The 14,876-nt window shown below is 40.0% G+C and overlaps 1 protein-coding gene across 1 annotated transcript in view; it reads left to right on the forward strand.

Annotated features, from left to right (window-relative positions):
* ranbp9 (RAN binding protein 9) overlaps positions 1-11,376 on the forward strand; it is a 55,344-nt gene extending 43,968 nt beyond the window's left edge. The window contains exons 10-14 of the mRNA XM_068001717.1: positions 1,575-1,728; positions 2,656-2,777; positions 4,223-4,374; positions 7,929-8,040; positions 10,078-11,376. Coding sequence (XP_067857818.1) covers positions 1,575-1,728; positions 2,656-2,777; positions 4,223-4,374; positions 7,929-8,040; positions 10,078-10,208 — 671 coding nt within the window. The 3' untranslated portion in view covers positions 10,209-11,376. The remainder of the gene's footprint in view (positions 1-1,574; positions 1,729-2,655; positions 2,778-4,222; positions 4,375-7,928; positions 8,041-10,077) is intronic.
* Positions 11,377-14,876: the final 3,500 nt, after the last annotated feature.

Genomic DNA, 14,876 nt, shown 5'->3' on the forward strand with positions numbered 1-14,876 from the left:
GTGGCCCCTGAGGCTCCATGGTATGCACCTATGTAACACACAGACAAAAGTTTGGACATTCCTGCCCTAACCTACCAGCTAATTACCGTTTGAATATTTTAAGCTATCTCAATCTATTAAGTTACAACAAGGGAAAATTACATTTTGGTTACATACTCCTACATCAAAATAAATAGGGGAGACTCCAGATGTGATCAAAGAAACTAAGAAGTTAACTTTTGCTAAATATCTGACCTTCATACTAAATGAAGGGAGGGGAAATGAACCTTTGTTCCCAATCCCCCTCCCCCAAACCAAATAAAGTACACTAGAAGGAAACATGGCCTCCCTACAATTGGATGGCCACTCCCTCACCCAGTTACAATTGGACAATCACTTGTGTAAGTCATTTGTGAATTTGGCCAGTCTCCATATTGAACTCTGTAAACTACTGCAATTAACGCCTTTAAACTCAAAAGTCTAAGTACTAGGCCTCAGTCTTGTCCTCCCGAGTTACTTCAGTGTCCAAACCCATGTCCCACTAATGAATGGCTGTACTATGCTCTTGTGAAGAAGAAAGTATTGGAAACAGCACTCCAGAAAATCCTAAAAAAAGATAATCTGCTTCACTTGATGTGCTGAAGAATTCCCTACTTCTACTCCATTTTCTGCTTCATGGTAACTACAGTTTTAATGTCTGCGTCCCAAAACTTGCCAAGAGGAATAAATTTGGAAATGAATGTCCCACATTACTTTTAAACAGGCCAGATACTTGAGCATTGACAAACTTGCAGCTCCTGGAGCTCTCTTGACTTGAGTAAAAACACACGCTTAGAAAAATCTAGTTTCATCCAGATGATTTCACTTTTTTAAAAAAGAAAAGTGCCCAATTCTGTCCGGCTTCCCTTTATCTAAAACTGAAAAATTGTGTTCAGAGAGTAACCCAGTGCACCTGCTTAAATTATCTTCTTTCAGGAAGATTGGACCATGGTAGCTTCTGCTAAACCATCAAAATGAAGATCGTTCCTCTGTGAGGTATTTTCAGGCTTTTCTCGAAAGCTTTATCTATTCCTAAAAAAGGCCAATGTCCCTGTTTGAAGTAATGCTGTGGTCTGCTCTTATCTGATAAGCTATCTAGAGCTTGATGGTTGGTCACTTTCAGCACTTGAAACAAGCACTGGTTGCTTTCGTCTAGGCTATTTTTGGTTTCTCACCCTCACTGGCATCATCTTGGTTTAATGACTATAATCTTTTAATTATCAGGAATTAGTATGTTGGTTATCTTTTATTCCACAAAAGACCTTCTTGAAGGGTGTGTGAAGGTTTGTAATTACGTCAAGGGATTTGCAGAGTTAACAGCCTTTTAAGAGCCTACCCAATTTGGTGTCAAAAGATTTGGAGAAATTTGTTACTGTACTTTCCTCCAAATTATGCATTGAAAACTACAGTGGTCCCAAAACTGAACCAGTATCTGCCAGTAACCCCTTTCCTTGCAGTTCCCCATTTTGTTCTTTGATGCAACTCGTGCAGTTTCTGTGCTAAAGTAATTAAGCAGGCAAACCATAATGGGCTTGATGTGTTTCATTTTTTGACAGGTTATGAAAATAATTGTAGCAATGGTGTAATATCTAATAAAGGTCATCAATCCAGTAGTCACAATAAGCACCCAACCTCGTGTTTAAATACACCTGAACTAAACAGTTTAAATGCTGTAAGATCTCAGCAATCAAACAGCTGTAGCAGAGACAAGTAAGTGTTTTATTTTCAGTTTTTGTGTGTTTTTCTTGTATATTTCCTGAGCTGGAATTATGAATCCAGCAAGTTAACTTCAACTGCTATCTTATCTTTTGTTTCTTTTTGCTTTTTCCCCCCAACTATTTTTTATTTCCGACCAAGTTTACATTTCTAGTATAATTAAACAATCTCAAGGGCTGGCTGCAGCACTATCACTGGCAGGAGGGTATAATCACAGCATGAATATTTTCTAATAAGTGCAGTACTGAAGAAGAAGGTTAAAAACTGTCAAGCTTGTGGAACTAATCTGAATGACAAAATGTAATATAAATAAAGGTGCCAGGCAGACTTAGCCATGATTTGTATAGTCTCTGGCAGTTAGTTTTGCAGCTGTACTGCCAGACACCCAAGAGTTATTGATCATAGCTGGTGCATGAGCCAAGCAAAAAAGCCAGAAAGGTTACTGTTTTGTCTTTGGGGGTTGGGGGGGAGGGAGAAGAGAGAAGGAAGAAGAGAAATAGCTTGCATTTAAAGAATTGGCTTGCTCTAGATTGTGTTTTAGCATGATCTGACGTGGAGCCACTAGTCCTAGTGGTGAGTTCGCAATTTCAGCTGGAATGTCTGAAGGAGGAATTCTGAATGTGATTCAGCTGTCCTACTGTACCTTCTAGTGGCTCATTACAGAAAACCATTGATGGAAGCTTGAGAAGAAGCCAGTTGTCTACTAGTGTTGGGCAAGATCAAAGAATGGGGCCAAAACTATTTTACATAGGGCGAGTGGGGGAAGCAGTTAGCTTAGAAAATGCTGTGTGGGTCTTTTTTTGTTTTGCTATATAAAATTTCTTCAAACTGGAATGATAGATTTTACAAAGCAGGGATACATTTTTCTTTATAAATTCTCATACATTCTAAGTTTTCATTCTTACTTATCTTATTCTCTAGCAATGATATAGATATGGAGACGGAGCACTACACCAATGGGGTGGCGGACTCTTCACCAAATGGTTTCCTTAATGGCAGTTCGAAGCATGACCATGATATGGATGAAAATGATACTGAAATGGGTATGAATATTTAACTCTACAGGTACAAGTTTAATGGGAAAAGTATTGTTTTGAGTGTAGACCCTTCATCAGTTCTGAAGAAAGGTCTGCACACAAAATATTACTTTTTTTTCTCTCTTTAAAGGTTGACTGATCTGTATGTGTCCAGCATTTCATGTCTTTTATTTCGGATTTGCGGCTTTTTTTTATTACATTAATAAGCTGCCTGAACATGCAGCAAAACGTTCAACTGACTGAACACGTTAATAAGGATGGGAGTAAACAGAAATCGTTTTTATAAAAATGAACTCATCAAAATGAAGAATGCCCAGTATAATGCCTTCACTTTTTACTCCCAGGTCAGGTAAAGCATAAGTCAGTTTCAGGAAGCTGTTCACCAAGCCCATTCTCCTCTTGTGTCTTCCTTCCCCTACCCCTTTGCACTGCATTATGAATTTTTAAAGATTTTCCATCCTATGATTGTTGAATATGGATGTCAAATTGTGGGGAATTTTCATTATGTAGACCACAGCCCACTGAGCAACCCGGTTGAGACTGCCCAAATTTGCTCCACTTACTACTTTTACAGCCAGCACACAAAGGACACTTACAATCCAATCTGTGTAGGTTGGATTGTAAGAAGGACTCCAGAGCACAAAAGGATTGTATTTCAACCCATTGAGAATACTGAGAATGGATATTGCAATCGTCATATTGAAATGGGTTAAAATTCAGCAATTCATACATCAATTTTCACTTTCATATCTGTAATGAAAAAATCTCCTAAGGCTAATCAGTGTCCTCTAAACTTTCTGCTTGGATGAAAACAAACCATCACACTTACTGTAAATTAGTCTATTGATATTCTATAGTAGATTAATGGTATTCTTAATAACTATTACATTAAGATTTTTCATGTACAAAATGTGTTCTGGCAATCTGGCTTAATAGTTTGAAGTACTCATGTGGAGGTAGAAGTATAATGAAAGAAATGTGAGGAGAATTAATTACAGCAGTGTGACCTGTAAATGTGGCTTTTTTTTTAAACTGTGCAGCAACCGTTTACCATTGTGAAACTGGAGTGACATTAGTTGTGTTACGCTGATGTATCTACCTTCAACTGAATTCAGTGGCAAACCAAATCTTGAACTACGTTTTGTAGGATATGTTGAAAGGAGTCCATATGATTGGCTGCAGTTTGCATGGACTAAAGTTAAAGGCCCTCTACATTTTGAACCTTTTATTCATTTAGCTAGATCCATTTTTAACTAAATAAAGCTTCAGTTCAACTTTTAGTTTACATAGTTAGGCCAGTCCAGCTAAATGATTCTGATGTGCTGAAACTACTTTAGAAGTTTGGTTCCTGATGCACTGGCTGCTTTTCAGTTTTATTCAGAGTCTGACTGCTATCTTATTTTAATGTAAGAAATTAGTTTGATTAATGTTTTTTCATGGATTCTGGACAGAAATAGACTTGACTCAATCGCGACGCCAACTTTGTGGTGGCAGCCAGGCAGCGATCGAACGCATGATTCATTTTGGGCGTGAACTGCAAACCGTGAGTGAGCAGCTGAGAAGAGAATGTGGCAAAAACACAGCCAATAAAAAAATGCTTCAGGTACCAACGTCATGCAAATTTGTGCTTGGTATGGAACTTGTACTGTTACTGAAAATGATAAGAACTAATTTATTTTAAAAACAAATCCCAGGAAAGGTGAAGCACAAATGTCCTTTTGGCTCCGTTGGTAGCCCTGTCTCCTTGCACTCTAAAGGTTGTGCGTACAAGCCACATTCCAGGATTTGAGCACATAATCTAGGCTGGCATGTTAGAGCCGCATAGGAAGCTTTTGATGCAATTAAGGCACATGACTCGGGAATGTGGTAGCATGGATAGGAAGTTGGTTAAAGGTCAGAAAACTGAGAGTAGTGGTTATTGGTTCCTTTTTGGATGGAAGGAATGTAAACTGGTGCCCCCCCCCCCCGCCTCTCCCCCCAAGGCATAGGGTTGAGATCTCAGCTCTTCTCAAACTATATATATATATGTGTGTGTGTGTATTTTTTGTAGACAACACAAAATTAGGGAGCATGGTTAATTGAAGAGGGCTTCAGGACATAAGTTAGTAGACTGGGCAGATAGATATTATGGTAAGAAGAATGAGAAGACATCTTTTAAAGTTTTACTATTTTAAGTATATCAGCACAGAATCATAGGGGTACAGATACACAAACCTTTAAAAGTGGGAGGACAAGTTGATAGCTTTTTAAAAGTAAGTAAGTTTCTAGGTTTTTTAAGTAAGGGCATAGAATATAAAGATGAAGAGGCAATGCTAAACCTTTACAAATCATTGGTTAGGCTGCAGTTAGAAAATTCTGTCCAGTTTTGGGTGCCCTACTTTAGGAAGGATGTCAAGGCCATGGAGGGGATGCAGAATAGATTCACTAAATTGATACCAGGGATAAAGGGCTTTAGTTATGAGGAGAATCTAGAGAAACTGAGGGCCTTTTCATTAGAACAAAGGTTAACAGGTAATCAATAGAGTTATTTAAAAAAAAATTAAATGGTTTTGCAAAAGAGCAACGGTGGAAGTAAGAAATATTTTGATGGAGAGGGTTGTGAAGATGTGGAATGCCCTACCAGACCCAGTGGTAGATGCAGAATCCATAATAGTTTTTAAAAGGAATTTGGACAAATATTTGAAAAGGAAAAAATTAAAAGGGTAGGGCGACAGGGGAATGGGACCAAATAGATAGCTCTTTCAGAGAGCCAGCACAACTGTAATGAGCTGAAGAACCCTCTCCTATGCTGTAAAAGTCTGATAACTTTTAAGTTGGAATTGTTTGCCTGTTCTCTTCCTCTTACCGCTACTTCCATGCACTTCTTTTGATTTTGCACGATTTATTTTGCTGCTGAAAACAAACTCATTACCTAGTTGCCAGTCTTGATGCTTTTTCTGTCAATTAACTTAGAAGCCATATTAACAACACCATTAAACAGTAAGCTGTATCGCTCAATCTTTTAAAACGATGGATTCTTTTTGCTATTCAGAGTCCGAGAAACTTCAGCACCTAGGTACAGCCTTTTAATTAGGCTGCAGCAAGCTGTTACTTTTCCCGGTGGTGTGCTCTCGCATAGGGATAGATGTCTGATTTTCTTGTTTGGGGTCAGTTACCTTACCCATTGTATATGTAGCATATGGCTTGAAGATTGAGAACTGCCACATCTTTGTTATCTACTTTTTTTTTCCATTACAAACAATTTCAAGTCATTCATTTGTTGGATTTGCTTAACAGAATCTTTGTGTATCTTTCTCGGACCCGGGGTCCCCCCCTCGGTCTCGGCCTGTGGTTGTGTCTCTCTCACTAGATTATGTGAACCAAAAGAGATTTTAGTCCCTTAATACCCAATTACATGCCCAGGCTTCTACACATCAGTACCCAGTATGCAGGAGCTGCTGTGATTCATTCATCCTTTGGCAGTCCAGTGTCGTTGCACTCTTCAGAATCAAGAGCAACATGCTGGCTGGCTTCTGGGAGATGAGGGGTATCCAATACTGCCATGACTTCTAACACCATTTGAGAGGGACCACCAGTGAAGCAGGGGAATGCTACAATGAGGCTCACATCTGCACTTGAATTGCAATTGAGTAGCCATTTGCATGCTGAAGGTTGATCTAGATGCCTAGGTGGGCCAGAGGGACTCCCTCCAGTATGTTCTCAGTGTGATTTGTGACTTGCACTGTCCTGCTGAATCCTCCATAATTTTACTGTTCTTCAGAAAGCCCTGGAAATTTATGAGGAGGAAACTGAGTCAGAAGCTGAACCCACTGAAACATAGGAACTTGAACAGGGTCACAGGCAGCTGCTGGGAGAGAGCTGCGAGATGAACTAATCAGTGCCTTTCAGTAATGTTTGATTATGTTATAGCTGTGCCAACGTCTGCAATAACCAGTGTGTTTCACGTAATTTAAATCTACAACCCTTCAGAGCACCCCATTCATCATTAAAAGCAGAATTCCACTCGGTCCGAAGTCTGCCAACATCTTTCTCCATTCCAGCGCAACTTATTTTTCAATAAAAAATGATGACTGTCATAAATATATTTCAAAGAACAAAAAGCATAAAAGATTTCTGGAACTTTATGACTGAAAAATCATTTAGTTTCACCACTGTATCTTTTGTGCCACATTTAGTTTACTTTTGTCCTATTCGAATAGCCAGGGGTCCAAAATGTGGATGACTGGTTTACATGACTGAGCTTTGTGGAGGTCTGAGGTAGCCCTCCCCTCAGGTGCTGCTGAATCCTGTGATAGACCTGTGACAGACTGCTTACCCTGGGCTTGGAATCTCCACACTCTTAGCCTGCTGAATTTCTTCTACCCGTGAAGGCACCTGAGGGGACTAAACAGAGAACTTTCTGGTGCTGCTGTCGTGAGGGGAGGCAGAATCCTCACAGCCTTCTCCTGCTCTCTCACCAGGCATGGGATCAGGAAATTAGTTGTCACAAATCTGCAAGAAAACTGGCGAGGGAGTATACCGAATATCCTGCAGACGCTCTGAAATGGTGCTTTGGAGATCTCGTATTCTGGTAGATTTTGCTATCCCGCTCTCCCAAACTAATTTCTCAGGTCTTCCAGGCGCTGTGCACCAATTGCTGGCAGGATCGCAACTTTGCCCTGCCTGGCAATATTGAAATGTAATGACCCCACAGTTGCTGATAGGTCAGCATCTGGTGCAGTTGTGCAGTTGGAAGTCTCACCTCATGTCCAGCTGCAAATCATGGGGCTCGCAATTGCAGGGCAGTGTCTCTACGCCACTGTGCCATTCAGTGCCTTCTTTGTGCTTTCTTTAACAAACTGAATCATGTATTTGTCCACTTGGCTTCCATATTAACCACGGTGTCAGATCCACGAATTCAGAACTAAAGACATTTTTATTACAACTTCTAAAGTTATGATTGCCATGGCATTAAGCTTAAGATGTACAGAAGCTGTTGCCTTTTTAACTGGTGCATCTCTCAAATGTGGTTTGATTTTGTCTGATTCACAAGCTGTAATTTATGAATTCTTTCAGGTACTTGAACAACTTTCTCTCAAATGCATTTCCATGTTGAATTACAGTTTATTTTTTACACTGTTCATATTTGTAATATTAAATCTCCTTTTCACCATTCAGGATGCATTTAGTCTGCTTGCCTATTCCGATCCATGGAACAGTCCAGTAGGATACCAGCTTGATATAGTGCAAAGAGAACCTGTGTGCTCTGCATTGAATAGTGCTATATTAGGTGAGTATGAGTGGTATATTTGCATGGTTACTTTTTAAGTAGATGTTCATCATGACTACTAGATGTAAAAGTGTGTTATTTTTAAAACTGCGTATTAACCCTTTCTGTTGCCCATAAAGCTTGATGAAATGGGAGAATGCTGTTTAATTCATCAAGATGTCGCCTGCAGACCATGATCGAGTAGACTGTATATAGATTAATTGGGTGTGGTAAATTCTGCAAGAGTACTGTGATGCTCAAAAGCTAGTGAGTGAAATATCAATTCTAGGCTCCAATATCTAATCCTAGCCTACTGCCTAGGACAGCAACATTTGATCATCTCCATCTATCTCTATAGGCTCCAATCCCAGTGCTTCCCCCTCTCCGGTTTAGTCTACATAGACCAGGTAAGGTTTATATGAGAACACCATTTGAGACACACCAGGTGACCTCGGTGTGATGTCCTACTGCGCCTGCACTAGTTATCTTGGCACCCTACTGCACCAGCACTAGTTACCTTGGTGCCCTACTGTACCAGCACTAGTAACATGAATAAAAAATATATAATATCCTGCTCAGTAATGTATATGCACACAACACCCCCCTTCCCACCTCCACACTTATATCCACAGGAGAAGGTGGCAGGATTCAGAAATATCCCATAGTAGCATTAGAGGGAAGCTTGTGCTTCTCAAGTCCCCTGGCCATCTGGGAGAACAGGCAGCTGCTTGTAGTATTTGTAGCATTTGCTATGGATGAATTACAACCTTAGCACAAGAAGTGCCCGGGAATGAGACTTGGGCTACCAAATATTGAAGGAGGAACAGAGAGAGGTATGGAGACAGATGTTGCAATCACTGCCTGCAGTAAATTGTGTGATGGTCAACTTAAGATCATATTGCATCCCGGACAGATTGTAATCCTCCCTGCTGAACGAGTTTTAGTTAGAACAACATTGTTGTGCCTGTTCTGGTCATGTCCTGGATTCCAGCTGTTTTTGGCAGTCTGGAAAACTATCAAAGACTGTCTGACCTTGCAATTACTGCAGGCCAGGTCCTATGCCTACTTAGCTTACCCAAATGCAACTGTCAGTTGCAAAAGGGTGGAATGCTCCCTCTGACTCCCAGAAAATCCCCAGAAGGGTTCAGCAGATCAACATAAAGAAAGAAAGTCTTGCATTTATATAGCACCTTTCATGACCTCAGGATGTCCCAAAACGCATTACAGCCAATGAATGTAGGAAGAGGAAACCATTAAGATGTAGCCCTGTGACTGAAGCCCCACAAAAGATGATATCTATCCCTTTGTGACTGTCAGTCTATATTGGCAGCATCCGTTATGGCCCAGCCAAACCCCAGTCAAATTGACCTGTCCCTTTAAAAGAAAATTTATCCTAATAAATGTACAACTGTGCCAGCATCCCAGTAATCCTATACAGTAACTGATTATCTGAATGAAATTTAAAAATTGTAAGGAGGAAGATTTGTCTAAATGTATCTCTTATCCCTGTATAAATACATGTTGAATGAGAGCAATCATCCCCTTGTGATACAATTCATTAAATTTACTAATATTTAACACTGCAGTTTTTCAGAAAAATGGAATCGGTTTTGTACATCTGTGTCTAAACGTCAACTTGGCTTAGTTGGAAGCGCTCTGGCCTTAGAAACAAAAGATTCCAGGTTCAAGCCCTACTCCTGGATTTGAGCCATATTCTAGGTTGACACTTTAGTGCAGTCTTCAGAAGAGATCTTGCATAAGAATTCAATGGCACTATTTAAAGAAAAGCAGGGAGTTCTTGCTAATGTTCCTCCTTCACCAAAAGAACATTAACTGGTCATTTATCTCGATCGCTGTTTGTGGGATCTTGGCTGTGCACAAATTGGCGGAGCCTTGTGCTTTTTTGGAATGTACACGAATGGGACCTCTGCCAGCATGCATTATACAGCTGTCTATTACACTATGTTGTGTAATTCCTAAACTGACGATTTTTTGTAGTTTTCAGTCTCTGTATTGAAGTTGCAGCTGAACTTGCTTATTTTGTTTTTCCTATTTCAGAGTCTCACAATCTGCCAAAGCAGCCACCGCTGGCTCTCGCCATTGGACAGGCTTCAAAGTGTCTGGAGTTGATGGCCCGATTGGGAATCGGTTCATGTGCGTTTGCCACAGTGGAAGAATATTTGCACTAGCTATGCATTTGTACAGCTCATCCCAGAGCTACCTTAACATTAGTGACCACATTCAGCACCAGGCCTGCTGAAGGGAAACTGACTTTTAATTTCCAATGATCTTTTGGGGACAGATCCTAAATGTCACTCTACTTCTGCTTCCTAGTTTACAGCATGGTCCAGCTGTTTTCTAACTTATATGCACAGTTCATTGACATGTTTTGCATTATTTTTTATAGCAATGTCTGGAGGAGTTGTAACAGTGTAGTATGTATATCTGTTTCAGTGGAACATAACTGTGCTTCCTTTTTAATTCCTCAAACATGTCAAAAGGTTTTCATCTGAAGTGGGCTGATTGAGGCTGCAGCTGAAATAAATGGTCCATCATATGGGACAGTGTCATTCATTCATAAAGATTTGGAAAACTAATTGGCTGAAAACACAATATTAAAAAAAATGCTTTAATTAAAGTGAGAATGTGTGAATAAAAGTATTTAGTTACAGATTAAAACCAAAAAACTAGGTTTTTTTGTACTTTATTAAAATGTATCTTTTGTGATAAACCAAAATTTAAAATTGCTGTTGTGTGAGTGGATCTCCAATGGTGAGCATGTCTAATACAAAATGGAAAAAGACATTATCCACCCCTCTACTGATGTACATCAAAAAAAGTTAAATGCTTGAGTAATTTGGTAGATCTTTGAAGTATAGACGGATGGAGGGAGAGAGCAGACCTTTTCCCTCCCAAGAATATTGTAAATCTTCATTACTCAGGAGCTGAATGGACAGTCTCCACACTGGTGAACGATTGCAGCCTTTTGTTCCCAGTGCTTTTTTTTTTATCTTCCCAGGTTGTCTCTGTGTGCACATGCTCTCAATCTCCACCTGTCCCCCCACCCTCTCTCTTTCTCCTCCCCCCCCCCCCCCCCCAGAACATTGTTTAAATGCAGAGAAATCCATTCTACACCCATCATTTTAACCATTGTACAATAACAGTGTTAAGTACTTGTCAACACATTGTGTGGTAATGACATTATTTATATTAAACCAAATACTTAGTCAAAATCTGCAATGTCTTAATTTAAACTTTGTACACTCTGCATTTTTAAGCAGTGCTTGAGTGAGTACTATACTGCAATAAACAAATGTATGAATCGTAATTAATCAGCTATTAAAGATTTAAATCTATTGAAATGGGTAGTGTTTATTTACTAGTCAAACAGCATTGTTTATGTACTGATAATGGAAACTATCCGGATCCGTGAGGTGAGTGCCTTTATTGCACTGCTTGTGGGCCAGGAGGAGCAGGAGTGCCTCATCCAGGCCCAACAAGCTCACCTGGCGCAATCGGACCCCCGCGATCAGCCAACCCCCTCCCCAATCTTTGAGGCTCCCCCACCCGATATCATCCATTAGCCACGATCTCTCCTTCCCTCCTCTCCAATTTGTGTCTCCTTTCGCTCCTCAAAGGCAGCCGGCCTGTCAATCTGGCTGGCTGTCGCGTGAGAAACCTGGAAGCTCAAATACTTACCTTTAATTGAGTTGCAATCGCAGAATGCGATGTACTCACTTGACTTCTAGATTCCCCACGCGAATATCTACCCACCCGCTAGGTTCCCAGCTCCGAGCTAAAATCATGCCCTGGGTGTCAGTTACAGAGAGTGGTGGGATTGTGGATCTCACTACCACATGGAGTGGTTGAGGTGAATAGAATTTAAGAGGAAGCTTGATAAGTACGTGAGGGAGAAAGGAATAGAAGAATATGGTGATTGGGTGAGTTGGGAGGAGGCTCGTGTGGAGCATAAACACCGGCATAGATTAGTTGGGCCGAATGGCCTGTTTCTGTGCTGTTAATTCTATGTAAACTGTGCCCGATGATGGGCCACAACTGCCTTATCCTCCAGCACACAGCTGAAAGTTTCACCCTGTGCATAATTTATGAAAATTTAACACCTGACTCGTAACCCCCTGACAGCGCTGTCACTTTTACCTTTAAGGCTAGATGCTGACATGATTTAACTTATTGAATATACTTTAATATATATACTTTAAAATAAATATAGTATTGTTCGAGTATTTTAAACATACTCCATGTTTATATTGCTATCTTTTCCAGCCATGTCATGTAAGCATCACAGGTGAGGCTGATTGGATAACTTGGAGTCTGTTGTGACACTGGAATCATTTCTGCATATTTGTCCTTTTCTCCTTAATCCAAGAAAAATCAATTGAAGTTTTTGTCATTGTGGTGACAATCAGAACTGTTTATTTTTTCCACTGGCTTTTCTTAGAATTCCAGTTGTAATGTTGCCCAATATTTATCCCTCAGCTGACACCACCAAAATAGATTATCTGGCCATTTGTTGTAATGCTGTTTGTGGGACCTTGCTGTGTGCAAAATGGCTGCTGCATTTCCCTACAACAGTGACAACACTTCAAAATACTTAATTAGCTGTGACGCGTTTTAGGAAGTCCTGAGATTGTGAAAAAGGCCATACAAGAGCAACTTTTTTATAATGTGCATATTAATTCTTCATATTGCATTGAAAACTGGTTCTATCAGTCTCTTTGTGAACTCCTCACAGCTTACTTTCCCACCTAGCTTTGTATCATCAGCAAACTTGGATAAGTTCCACTTGGTCCCCTCATCTAAGTTATTGATATATATTGTAAATAGCTGAGGCCCAAGTACTGAGCCTTGCGCACCTCACTAGTTACAACCTGCCAACCCGAAAATGACCTGTTTATTCCTACTGTATGTTTTCTGTCTGTTAGCCAATCCTCAATCCATGCTAATATTTTACCCCCCAACCCCATGAGCCCTAATCTTGTATAACAACCTCTTATGTAGCACCTTATCGAATGACTTTTGAAAATCCAAATATACTACATCCACTGATTTCCCCATCTACCCTGCTACCCTTGAAAAACTCAGATTTGTCAAACACATTTTTCCTTTCATAAAATCATGTTGACACTGCCTAATCATATGATTTTCTAAGTGCCCTGTTACTATGTCTTAATAATAGATTCTAGCATTTTCCCTACTATTGATGTCAGGTTATATAGCCTATAATTCCCTGTTTTCTCTCTTCCTCCTTTCTTGAATAGCAGTGTTACATTTACATTATACAAGTTCCTATTAACATTTCAGCATCAATAATGTATTAAAAAGGTGCTGGGGGCATAGGACACCTAAAATTGGTTTCAGCCCGTAGGCAGTACAACTTTTGTAGAGAGGACAGATTGGTTAATGATAGCATTAATGTTACTGTACCTTGGCGTCTGCAAGGCACAGGAGCAAAGCACCTGTCTGACTTCTCACTTCCTTAGGGCTGGAACTTAACAGCGCAAGTACTTTTTAACAATGTGCTAATTGTTAATGCAATGCCAGTCAACCCCTCTGGCCCAGAAGGGGACCAGTTTAAACTGTTCAATCGCATTCCTACGTGTAGTCAATTGTTAAAATGTCAAATTTTTAATTTTAAAATTTCTTCCTTACTTTTCCTTTGTCTCCTTTTCCTCACTCTCTTAATCCAATCTTTCTTTTCCTTTCTGTACCTGATTTGACACTAATTCACCCACCTTCTCTGTCATTCCTCTGTTTCTTTCTCCATTCTTAAATACTGTTGGTCCCATCGTTCACTAAGGACCCCAATGACCCTGTTGTCCTAGCCGTGCCATTATCAGCTCGCACTTCCAGCATGTAATGCCTTTAAAATTTAGAGCTGAAGGGTGCAGAAAAAAAATCGAACACACAGCATGAGATGCCCCACTCCTGCATGAAATCCAGTAACTTACCAAAGAGACAAAAAAATCTTGGGGGAACATTTGTGCCTGCAATTCTTGATGCAATGGGTAGCAGTCATTTCTAAGAGACCTACCCAAAAGGATCTCAAATATAAGTTTTAACGGGGAAAGCACTATTGTACTACGCAAAACCACAAGAAATGTCATTAATAGTACATTCTATGATATCTCAATGGCATGTTGCACTATTTGAGACTCAAACACAGGAGATTATAGGTAAGTGTGGATGCTGCAAGTGCTGCTTGAGGTCTACCATGTTTTCCTAGTGTATGCTCCAATGTACCATGGAGGTGTATATTTTCATGGGATTCAATATTATAACAGCACCAGCTATGATATACATGCAGGTGAGCTGCATCTGCTTTAGCAGATCTAAAGCCATATTTTAGTTAAAAAAACATTTCAAATGAATAACTGATATCTTGGTGAATAGTCTGTGCAGCTCAGCTATACAGTTCAAAGGGGAGCTTACTAAGCCAATGACTTAAATTTGACCAGATACTGCAGTGTTAGAAGGTAGCTATTCCTTAACACCATGACCTCCATAACTCAATAAAGAGGATAAAGTGGCAGAGACAAGTATCTCAGCCTCACTCCATTGAGACTTTAAGTTAGAGAGTTACACCTATCAACAAGTAGTCATTCTTTTCCCTCTCCAAACTTACAACAGTGAGGCAACCCTAACATACAGAGACTATCCTAACCGGTACAGACACAACCACAAAAGAGCCAGCAGTTAATGGGTAGAGGTTGAGGTGTTTGTTTTTTAAATGTTTTAAATCACATGCAAAGCAAGATTCAAGTAAAAATATAATCTACCTCTCCTACAGTACTGTTAATGCACTTCTTGACAATGTTGCTGATTTCACCATCTGCATT

This window comes from Heptranchias perlo, chromosome 2, assembly GCF_035084215.1.
Source record: "Heptranchias perlo isolate sHepPer1 chromosome 2, sHepPer1.hap1, whole genome shotgun sequence".
In the NCBI taxonomy this organism is placed as follows: domain Eukaryota; kingdom Metazoa; phylum Chordata; class Chondrichthyes; order Hexanchiformes; family Hexanchidae; genus Heptranchias; species Heptranchias perlo.